Source organism: Triticum dicoccoides, chromosome 1A, assembly GCF_002162155.2.
Source record: "Triticum dicoccoides isolate Atlit2015 ecotype Zavitan chromosome 1A, WEW_v2.0, whole genome shotgun sequence".
NCBI classification, from domain to species: domain Eukaryota; kingdom Viridiplantae; phylum Streptophyta; class Magnoliopsida; order Poales; family Poaceae; genus Triticum; species Triticum dicoccoides.
In genome coordinates, this window is record NC_041380.1 from 571,593,390 (window position 1) to 571,605,042 (window position 11,653).

The 11,653-nt window shown below is 42.2% G+C and overlaps 1 protein-coding gene, 1 long non-coding RNA gene and 2 other non-coding genes across 5 annotated transcripts in view; 3 read left to right on the plus strand and 1 right to left on the minus strand.

The window, feature by feature from the left end:
- Positions 1-2,008, plus strand: part of LOC119291557 (probable beta-1,4-xylosyltransferase GT43E) — a 4,515-nt gene extending 2,507 nt beyond the window's left edge. Inside the window, exons 3-4 of one of the 2 annotated variants that reach the window (XM_037570339.1) lie at positions 610-859; positions 1,369-1,536. In XM_037570339.1, the coding sequence (XP_037426236.1) occupies positions 610-859; positions 1,369-1,536 (418 nt within the window). Of the gene's footprint in view, positions 1-609; positions 860-1,368 lie in introns of both variants that reach the window. The other variant, XM_037570344.1, reaches the window with a different exon arrangement.
- Positions 2,009-2,474: 466 nt separating this feature from the next.
- TRNAS-CGA lies at positions 2,475-2,556 on the plus strand. Its single transcript has one exon. It is a non-coding gene; the product is annotated as a tRNA-Ser (tRNA).
- Positions 2,557-7,084: 4,528 nt separating this feature from the next.
- On the plus strand, positions 7,085-7,166 carry TRNAS-CGA. Its single transcript has one exon. It is a non-coding gene; the product is annotated as a tRNA-Ser (tRNA).
- Positions 7,167-7,696: 530 nt separating this feature from the next.
- LOC119291570 lies at positions 7,697-11,647 on the minus strand. Its single transcript, XR_005142518.1, has 5 exons — positions 10,759-11,647; positions 10,515-10,669; positions 9,389-9,477; positions 8,529-8,821; positions 7,697-8,434 (listed from the first exon to the last, which is right to left on the minus strand). It is a non-coding gene; the product is annotated as an uncharacterized LOC119291570 (long non-coding RNA).
- Positions 11,648-11,653: the final 6 nt, after the last annotated feature.

Here is an 11,653-nt window from a genome sequence, read left to right on the forward strand (position 1 = left end):
TAATTTGTGTCTGATCAAGAACCATGCATCTTTACTTGGATTTAGCTTAATTTAATGGACATAAGAAGTATGTTCTATACTAGTGAGTACCAGTGGCACAAAAACATTCCCTACCGACACGTTGCTCAATGAGTGATACACAACCAGCCATGGGGAGGTTCTTGGTTTCTATGGATTCTTTGTTCATGGCAAACAATATTGGTGATTCCAGATTCCAGCCAGTACCTTGCCAATTATTTCCAAACAGTTCTGTTCCTGAATGTGGTCTTCACTGGCATAAGAATATTACAGGGTACTATTATCTGTTGTTTCAGTTTATCTTAGTGATGACTGATGATATTACCAAATTGGGGGCTCAAACTTGAGAAGTTATGCAGCATGGTGGCAATTTTGCGAGAAAAAGTACTGATTGCAAATAGCCCTTTTATTATGAGAACAGACATATTGTCTGTAGAATTCAAAGATAAAGCCTGTGAAATAGGAATTTAGTTTAGGAGGTGAAACAATATCATGGACTTTGTTGCCTTAAAACTGCCTATCAGAGATTTCAGATCAAAGAAATCTGTAGTAATTTTTCTTTCTCTTATGAGTTTGTTCTTTTCTATGCAGGCGCGTTGGTGCATGGCCTGTAGCGAACCATGATGCAAGTAAGTACAGGGTGGTTGTAGAAGGGCCTACATGTAAAGGAAACCGAATCACTGGATGGAACACAATTCAGAAGAAGGGTGCACCTCGTCGATTCCCAATTGGTTTCTCTGGGTTTGCTTTCAACAGTACAATGCTCTGGGATCCTCAAAGGTGGAACCGCCCAGCTATGGATTCTGTTATAGTCCACTCTGGTGGTAGAGGTGGTCTGCAGGTGAGTTTCTCCCTAATACAAACTTCATATATTCAAGCATATTACTATGTTTTGATGGAACTTTCTTTCTGCAAAATCGTACTGCAGCCTAGTTGAATTTCCATCTGTAGATCTCCATGGAGCAAACTGCAACCAGCACCTATCAATTCTATTTTGGGGTGGGTGGGGGGTGATGCTGTAATGAAATAAAATATCATAAAAGATGGTTAGAAAAATAAATGATACTCCCTCCGTTCTATATTACTTGTCCCTAATTTAGTACAAAGTTGTACTAAATCAGCGACAAGTAATATGGAACGGAGGGAGTAGTTGCTATCAAGACAAAATCAATAGAACTTGTAACCATCCGTAAGATATCTTAAGCAACTATAGCCAGTAGTATATGTCGAAGAAAATGCTGGATTATTGCTATTTTTGTGATCTGATATGAAGCCATACAACAAATAACTCATAAAAGTTTACATGGATAACAGAAGTCATGTAACTGACCTGATTATCTGTCATTGCAGGAGTCACGATTTGTTGAGAAGCTTGTTAAAAACGACCGTCAAATAGAAGGCCTTCCAGATAACTGCAACCGGGTCATGGTCTGGAATTTCGCCTTGGAACCTCCCCAGCTCAACTACCCCGCAGGATGGTCGCTGTGGAACCACCTTGAAGTTGTCAAGGACCTGTAACATAGAGATCCTGCCACCGGAAGTCCTCTGCTCCTACAGGCCATCATTTCTCTCGGCAAGCCGGAAGGATGATAAACCTTGCGGCGGTGCAGAGGATCTGAATCTCGACTTGGCGATGCCCGCTAGCGGCGCTGCTAACCGATTGCCCTCCTCCTAAACAGCCCGTGCAACAGGACCCGCAAAGTCGTAGTGTCAGTCATACTAGTAGCAGTGCCAAGCAGAACTGCCTGACCAGCTTTTTCCTATTTTTGTGTGCTCGCTGTATTCTTTTTGTGCCCTTCGTTTCCCCTCCGTATTCGCCGGTGCATACTGCCCTGTAGATTTTTTTCCCACGGCCTTTTTCTGTGTTTATGATACGTTTACAGATGTAAAAACCTGCAGCCATTGCAGCTGTTGACAGTGAATGCAATACCACAGATTTGTAACTGTTAACCCAGCAATGAAGTCGTCTAGGCTGTAAGCTGTGCAAATCCTTTTCGAGTCTTTACCTGTAATTATACATTATTACGCTTACATGAAACCTGTGAAGAATTTCTTTGGATTGCTCGGTGAGGTCATAGCCGTCCCAACCTTTATCATCTTCTCTCCAGAAAAGAACCTTTTATCATAAGAAGCCCTAACCAAACATGTAGCGCAAATGATGAGCAAACATAGCATGTGATTCGAACATTACTGGCTATGCACAAGTAGTTGGGCTCTTTGTTGCAGAAATTTAAACCAGTTTGGTGCAAAAGGTGCATGCCATCCTGTAAATATTGTGGTTCGCTGACGGTTACTGTGACGACGTTTTTCCAAAAAAAAAAATTATCGTAGTAGGTACAATGTTGCGGCACTCGTCTGGAAATGGTGGTAGAAATCCGGTATACGTGCATTCATTTGGACCTGGGCCATCGATTCTATCCTTAGATATAGCCTCCTAAGTGAGTGTTAGCATCGAAGTCGATATGTCCGAGTGGTTAAGGAGACAGACTCGAAATCTGTTGGGCTTTGCCTGCGCAGGTTCGAATCCTGCTGTCGACGATTAATTCGTTTTTCCTTTTTTCCCCTTTTGCAATGGACATTTATTGTCAACTGTCTCTTTGTTAGAGACTTTGAAGATTTTGTTGTAAGTTTTTTTTCGGGGACTGTAAGATTTTGTTGATGCAATCTTTGTAAATATGTTCATGCCTAATGAATTCCAATAAAAAGATGTCCATGTACTGAACAGTGTGTCGACTAAAATACAGAGTCTTGTAATGAACAGTGTGTCGTCGAATCGTGCTGTTGGCGATTCAACCTTTTTTTCCTTCTTCTGTTTTGCGGATCTTGTCATATGCTACTGTAACATTTTTTTCGATACAACCTTGGTAATTATGTTCATGAAATGAACGATATGTTGCGTCAGTTTCAGTTAATGTGCAGTGCTGAAGCTGGCGTAAGATACAGGCCATTGGCTTCCTGAGATTTGGCCACCAATGCCCCTCACTGAAAGGTGGATACTTCAGTTGTTTCCCGAGCTTATTGGGATGGGCAGCAGCTACACCTGAAGCTCTCTTTTAGGAGAGGTTTCACTGACAGGCTTATGGTCATGGAGCTATGGTTTCAGATAGTGGACATTGCCTCTTCTTTATTCTTAACCGAGGAAGAAGATAGCTTAGTTCGGATGCTGGATAACTCTGGGACCTGTACTTGACAATCTCTATACGCTATCATCATCTTTAGCAGGATTTCTCCTGTTATTTCTTCTTCATTCCTGCTGTTTGGCAATTACAAGTTCCCCCTAGGATACATAAATGTTTTTCTTGGTTATTACTTTCCCATAACAAACTGCTGGCACGTGATAACCTTTTAAAACGACTACACATACCTGAACACAGCTGCCTGTTAAGTTCTGAAACTAAAAGCAGATTCCTGCCGCCCACAAGCAGGCTGAGCTACCTGGGACCAGTGTCACAACGCTCACCTGCTGCTGAAGAAAAGGAGGACTACCAACGATCTGGTACCTGCTGAAGATCCAACTGCTGTGACCCGGCAGCTGCTGAAGATTGCCTACTCAACTTCTCTCACGCATGATGATCAATGTTGGCCTGCGCCCCAATGCTTCTGTTGTTCTCAGATTACTTACACCTTTTGCTGCTCAGGCAGTGTTGCTGTAATGCGGAACCTTATAACTTTTGTTCTGTGTTTCATTTTTAAAGAAAAGTATCGGGTTTTATAAATATATTTTGAATCTGTTGGCTTCTGGCGAAACGCATGGAGTAGCGCAAATTTAACAGCTTTGTGTGAGATTTGCACCAGACTTGTTTTTTTGCGAATCGATTTGCACCAGACTTTGACCTGAAGTTATTCCCCAAATAGAAGTGCACACATTTTTTTATACATGTTTAGCATTTTTCAAATATATGTTTAATATCTTTCAAATACATGATCAACACCTTTTTAACTACATGTTTTTGAGCATTTTCTGAAGGGACAATTGCATTTTTACCCCTAGTTGGTTCCTACCCACGGGTTTTACCCTTACTTTTCGAGGTTGCTCAGTTTTGCCCTTACTTTTTCAGTCGAGGTCCCTCGAATGCCCTTTGACCGTTTGACCAAAACTTTGAAAATTCATAACTAATTCATATGAACTCAGAAAAATGCAAATAAGATATCAAAATGTTCAGATAAACATTACCTTTATGTGCATATCATTTGCATTCAGGACAAAAGCACCCTTTAAACTACCTCAGGTAATTAATATTATTAACATTATTAAAAATAAAAAGGTATAAGCAATATTTTTTCATGAATAAAAATTATATGCAAATGTAGGTGATTTTTTCTAAACATCCAAATATCTTATTTGCATTTTTCTGAGTTCGTATCATCTTGTTATGAATGTTGTAACGACTTTGACCATTATTTGGAAACTTCATAACAAATTGATACGAACTCAGAAAAATGCAAATAAGATATCAGGATGTTTAGGAAACATCACCTACATTTGCTTGTAATTTTTATTCATGAAAAAAATATTGTTTATACCTTTTTATTTTTAATAATGTTAATAACATTAATTACCTTAGGTATTTTAAAGGGTGCTTTTGTCCTGAATGCAAATGATATGCACATAAAGCTAATGTTTATCTGAACATTTTGATATCTTATTTGCATTTTTCTGAGTTCATATGAATTAGTTATGAATTTTCAAAATTTTGGTCAAACAGTCAAAGGGCATTCAAGGGACCTCGACGGAAAAAGTAAGGGCAAAACTGAGCAACCTCGAAAAGTAAGGGCAAAACCCGTGGGTAGGAACTAACTAGGGGTAAAAATGCAATTGTCCCTTTTCTGAATACGTGTTAAATATTTTTCAAATACACATTGAAGTATATTTTTAATCTATGAAAACATTTCTTAATATTGTATAGACATTTTTTAAAATGTCAAAAGCATATTTTGGTAAAGCATGTTAAAATATAACATAATTATGTTTTAATTACAGGAACTTATTTTTGCATTTTAAAATGTCATGTATATTTTTCTGAAACGCGTGAACGTTTTTAAAATGTCATGAACATTTTTTGCATACATTTTTGACATTACACTAACAACATTATTTACACTGTGTTAACATTTTTCAAATTTGCGGTGAATATTTTTCAAATACTTAAGTACATTAAGCTTTTTGGAATATATGTAATTATAATTTTTTTTGTAAATGAAAAAAATGAATAATAACTGGTGTATGTGTACCTGCGTGATTATGGGCTGGCCCATTCAGGGAGTCCATGTAAAACCTCAACTAAACCTTCCCGACACCCTCTAGGATTGATTCTTCCCTAGGGCAGACATTGTCATCAATGTTGTTGTTTGAACACCCATGGGCAAGCACTCGAACAACCATGACACACTTTATCAGCGGGCTTGCACTTATCTCTCCCGATGCACTCCTCCTCAGTTTAAACCATTGATGATGCTCCTCAACAACTTTTGCAATGGTGAGAAAGAGAATTCGGTACATCCGAAATAGTATGCGAAAATACTTCTCAGACTAGGTTAATGGGTGCAAAGTAATCCTTTATAAGCTTGTCATGACCTTCTGCTCTATACTGATTGATGTACAAGTGGGCGAACTATGATCCTAGTCTTGGTCACCAGAAGTCCTTGTGAACGATTACGTCAATGGACATTTCAAAATCATAATCGTCTTCTCCTCCTTCTCTGACAAAGAGTCATAGAAGAACATCTCCCTTAACCTCTTCATCTAAACTATGGAATATTCAACATTGAAATTTGATTGCAAAAACAGTAAAACACAATGAAAAGGCCAAAAAAATGCACCTAGGCAATTCACCGAACACTTTACGAGCGGAGAAGGTGACAGACACAACCGGCGGCTTTGAGGTGACGGCGAGGTTGCGGGTGGATGATGGGTGCTGGGGGATGGCCTGCGGGCTCAGAGGAAGAGGACTCGCCTCCAAGCCATGCTCGCCCGTCGCCGATCAAGCTCGTCTCAACCGAACTCTAATTTTTAGAATTTCCCAGCGTGGCTGCAATTTTGGCGCCGCCTAGCTCATCCACATGTGTTGTACACCATCTCGGTGGTCTGCCGGTTCTGATTTGGATGAAACAAAGCTTGGCAGTGTCATTTTCGTCCTCGAGAGCACGACGGCAAAGATATGGTCCGATTCTGGTAGCGGTGTCGTAGCGGAGCTAATCTAACTTGGCCGGGGAGGTCCGCGAGCGTGCTCGGTGGACGCTAGGGGGAAGAAATCAGCGTAGACAACAACGAGGTGGAGGGTGTCGAGCGATATGGAGGTGCCATACAAGAGGGTTTTTTCCTGAGAAGTTGTTTCAACCGCTCAAATTTGAAGTACCGACGACAAACCACCTAATTTTTTTGAGGAGTTAAACCGGCCGAGGGTTCGGCTAGGTGCGGCTTAACTCATCAAAAGGGCATATTTTGAGGAGTTAAGCACTTTTGAGGGTTCGTCTGGAGATGCTCTAACACCGCATCACAAACTTATTCTCTACACGACAACTTACTGGCATCACATCTTTAGACCCAGGGATTTAACCAAAAGTAACCTAGAACCAGCCGACAGAAAACAACCATTTTACCATAACTATTCAATCAAATCCCGCAATTTCCGCTCTAATATGTCATTGCCTCATGGTAAGCGGATGACATAGATCAAGGTACACATAGCCAATGACAGTAATAGGACGAGGAACAATGTCTAGGAGCATGGAAACATCAAGTTGAGTAGATGGGTGCGATTAATTAAAAAAAATCTAGCCGAGCGTAATGTAGACTTGTGGCACAGTGTAGATTGAAGGGTGAAATACATCTTATGAATGCATATTTCGAGCTTTTCTTTGCCTTGCTCATGGCAAAAATAGAGCTTTATTCCGCAAAAAAGAGAGAGGCAAAAATAGAGCTTTTCATTGAAGAGGGAGGGCAAGGAAAAGTGCAGGCCCGGTTTTGCTTTGGGCCGGGAACGAGAAGACCTTGCCACTGCACTAATGCAATGACAGGGTACAATTTCTCTAATATTTACTTACTTTTTAAACTGTTGTCAGAGCAGTCGATATGTCCGAGTGGTTAAGGAGACAGACTCGAAATCTGTTGGGCTTTGCCTGCGCAGGTTCGAATCCTGCTGTCGACGGTTTTTTCCTTTTTTTTCCTTTTTTTTCCTTTTTTTTTCCTTTGTTGAACATTTGTTGTCAACTGCCCATTCGTTAGAGATTTGAGGAAATATTTTTATATGCTGCGATAATATTTTGTTGACGCAATCTTTGCATAATTGAAACTATGTTCATGAAATGAACAGTGTGTTGCCTCAGTTAATTTGCTCTGAAAACTGGTGTGAAATACAGGGCATCAGCTTCCTGAACTTTGACTACCACCATTGCCCCTCAACTATTTACTAAGTTGCGGTATCCCAAGTTTCTTGGCTTCTGAAATTGCCCGAAATGATTGACTTCTGGCGAAAGGCGGTATGCACGGAGTATCACAGTTTAACAGTTTTGTATGACTTGTAGCAGACTTTGAACTGAAAGTTGTCCCCCAAACAGAAACTCAGTACATGCATGTGTGGCTGTGTTGGTGCTAGTGTTTGATACAGTCGATCGTTACTTTCTTCTTTCACACGGTTCTTTTGGAGGTATGGACAGGCAAATTTGAGGCACACATAACACAACATCGCAAACTTAGAGCCCGTTGGGCAGTCATCCGGCTCCGTAGAATACGGAAGCGCACGAGGAGCACCAGTTTGCCAACTCTGAAAAATTAAGCTGCGGAGCGGAGAGCTGCCGAGCAGGGCCTTATTCTCTACATGACGATTCACCGACCTGGCATTTTTAGCCCACCAAAAATAACACGTCGGGTAACCTGGAACGATACGATCATATCCCGTAATTGCCACTATAATATGCCATTGCCCAATGGTACATTAGCCAGACACGCCACCGCCTCGAAAACCCTAATTCGGTAGGTTCTTGTGAAGGTCTGGTCAGCTTGTGCTATTCAGTGTTTCTGTTATGCACCGCTGCACAATCATTCTTCTGCCTTGTCAAAGAAAAGGGCCGGGATTTTTCTACACGACATAAAAACAGATGAAGCTTGCCCGGCCCTTTGCTTCAGAGGCCCAGCCATCACCAGTTCGTGTTCCTCTACCATCCTTTCTGTTTATATAATCTGATGCCCCCTGAAACTCCTTTTCCTGAAAATGGCCGCATGCCGCATGCCTTCGCGGCTTGAGAGCATTGAGATGCCAGACAGTGAGCTTCTGATATCCGGCGGGTCACTGGAATTGTTGGCTCCAGAACCATCCGTGGCAATGGACTCTCAAGTAGCCAGTCGTGACACTATGCAGCATCCGAAAAAAGAAGAGAGTATATCTGAGCTTATTTCTTCAACTATCACACTTCAGTTCTGATCACAGCCACAACAAAACCGCGGTAAGAGCAGCAGCCAAGATGGCATCAACTCAGGGTTGCTGAAGAAACACAAAGGCCAGGTCGCGCACCTGTTTCTTAACTTATCAGAATTGCCCAACAATCTCCAGAAATTAAGAAAAAACATGGCCACATAAAACAATGGTTTGCCTTGCATTGTGAGACTCTTACCCCGCCGAAGAACTGCTTGATTCCCTGCAGGGAACAAAGAAAAGTAGCCAAGAAGCAGTATAGATTCTAGAAAACAGTAAACTGACCTGAAAATAAGGAGCACAGGCACTTGCAAATAGAATTATCCGAAATGTATGCCTACAATTTGTCTCCTTGCGACCCCGTGGCTACGCTGTTAATACCGGTTCTTTCGCTGGGTAACCAGAAGAGAAAAAAAAGGAGCCATTGTAATGTTTCTTTTCAAATCAATAAAAAAGTCGTGCTGGCCATCGAATAAACTATCAGTGTGCAGTGCGAAAATTTTGCTTCATGCACATATCGGTTTTTGCAGAGTGGGTTGCCATAATGCAAACTGTTCTGGTTAGGAATGACTTTAAAAGAGTACACAATATCGGTATCCGTTTCATTTTGTTACCCATTAATTAGGAATAGCGATCTCAGCTTTATTATTCTTATGTCTCCAGTGGCAAAGAGCCCACAGCCTAATCTGTACAAGATTCCAATGGATAATGAACTCCAGATGTTACTTGCTACCATCAGCCAAGGAAGAATGATTTACACACAGGAAAGCCTTGAAACCTGAAAGTAACTGCTACAACACTTCAGAGAAACGATCTACTTCAACCAAAAATCACTACTTCAAAAGCACCAAGATAGGGCCCTCCAGGGATGATGAAGGAGAAAGAAGCATACGTATATCACGCTAGCTACCGAGAATACACAGAAAACATGGTTGCAACTGCAAAAGTCTACACAATACCTTATCATTTGGTACTCTCCATTTATTCATGCCATGAGTCAGAAGAAAACCGATCAAATGAAAGAATTCCATCTCCAGATCTGATCAGCCTGAAAAGGGTTCAGAACCAGTAAGAATACAAATTAACATAGGTTGAAAAACAGATTGTTAAGATCTTCGGTACTCCCATATTAGAATGTTGTCGGTACATTTTTATGGATGATTAATTGTCTACTCACACTAAATAGTTAAAGATCCTTCTTTGTGCCTTCCAAGACTACATTTTGCAGTTAGGAAATTCATCTACTCAGAGTCAAACAATGCATGCAAAACAACAAACAACAAGCCAATGACAATCATACCCAGCCTTGAACACATCTTCTTATGTGTCCTGCCCGCTTCTCCTATGGATATAAATAGTCAAAGATCCTTCTTTGTGTTTTCCTAGGCTACATTTTGCAGTTCGGAAATTCATCTACTCAAGAGTCAAACGATGCATGCAAAAAAACAACAACAACAATAGGCAATAATAATAATAATACCCCTGCTCACTTCTCCTATGAATATGAATATATGATTGCCCCCCTACAAGAGTTGTGTTCCAGCAATGTTGTTACTTCCAGTTTGGCATGTTCGAATGTTTTTGGAGAAAGGCATCTTGAACATTACGCGGTTCCACTGTCCAACTAGCACTGGGGCAACAGTGTGACTTTGGAAGAAGGTCTAGCTTTTGCACCGACGAGCAGACACAAGGATTAGCATTGGAATGAGAATCAAGGAGAGTTGTTTTGCTTGGGATGCTGACACAGCAGCCGAGCTCATCTGGTGCAGGAGCAGTTCCAAATTTTTAACTTGAGATACAACACTGCGAATCTAGTTACCATAGCTGGAAACGTCAGATCAACTAGATCCTAATTCTATCTACAGATATGAACAGCTGGAAGCTCCACACAGAGAGATGCGGCTTGATCGGCCGGCCTTCCTGGGTTTCTGAGCCGCCCATGAAAGCTCACAGCTAGATAGATCTTCCATCAATTTGATGTGTACTGCTATGGATCTGACACTGCTGGCTAACTATCTCTGAGGTCAACTTGATCGTGTGCAGCAGTGCTGTGCTGTGCTGTTAATTAACTCAGCTAGGACACACCTGGCATTTTTGACAGCTCCATTTGGAATCTGCCGACGCCACCCAAGGTCTGCTTCTCCTGGTCAACAGGTCACCACTCGTGTGGCATTAACTGTCAGTTACATGAATGGCCCTGTGATCTAGGCAAAGATGCTGTGCACGGAGAACCATGGATCCTGCAAAATGTCAATGAAATCAGCAGGAGAAACACAGTGATTACTTCTCCCTCTTTCATCTGTCAGAACACAGCTGGTGAGGAGCTGACCTGAGAATTAACAAATGTCAGAACACAGTGGACGGTGCGTGACAGTGTCAGAAGCTTCTGCGGATCTAGCAAAACGTAGCCATTACCAAGGTCACCACCACTATAAATGGCTAGCGTTGCTTCCCATTCTGCACAAACCCGCAAGCCAACAAAAACAGCTCTCTCTGGTCGGTATTTAGGTTCAGCGTTCTCATCCTACGATGAGATCACTGCTAGTTGTAGTTCTTCCCCTCCTGATTCTTGTGATTGCTGCCCATGTATCCCAAGCTGATGACAAGGGCTCTGCTGGTGGAAATGGGAAGGGCTCCCATGGGAGTGGTGATCATAAATCCAATGGTGTAGGGCCAGTGAAAAATCCACATTGCCCCAAGCCAGGACGTGGTCCGCATCCCCACGACAAGGATGGCCCGACCAACAAAGGTCGAGGACCACCAAACAAGGATTGCGACGATGCAGAGACAACACCGTCATCGCCTGATGGAGCTGGGCCTTCACCAGACCAAGGTAATGGTACGCCATCACCACCGTCGTCCCCATCTTATTCTCCACCCATGGCTCCAACCGACCAAACTAATACTCAGCCACCTCCATCTCCATTAGATTCTAGTCCTACTACACCACCGCCCTATCAACCTAGCACTCAATCTCCTCCACCGCCATCACCATCTAGCCCCTCACCACAAGCTCCAGCCACCTCACAAACACCTCTATCTACTCCCCCTGTTACACCTCCAACATACGAACCTAACAATCAACCGCCACCACCTTCACTGAATCCTCCATCCATTCCCCCATCACCTCCATCGAGCCCACCCACAGCACCTCCAGTGGAACCAACTAACGAGCAGCCTCCTCCATCATCACCATCATCAAGCCCTCCACCACAAGCTCCTGC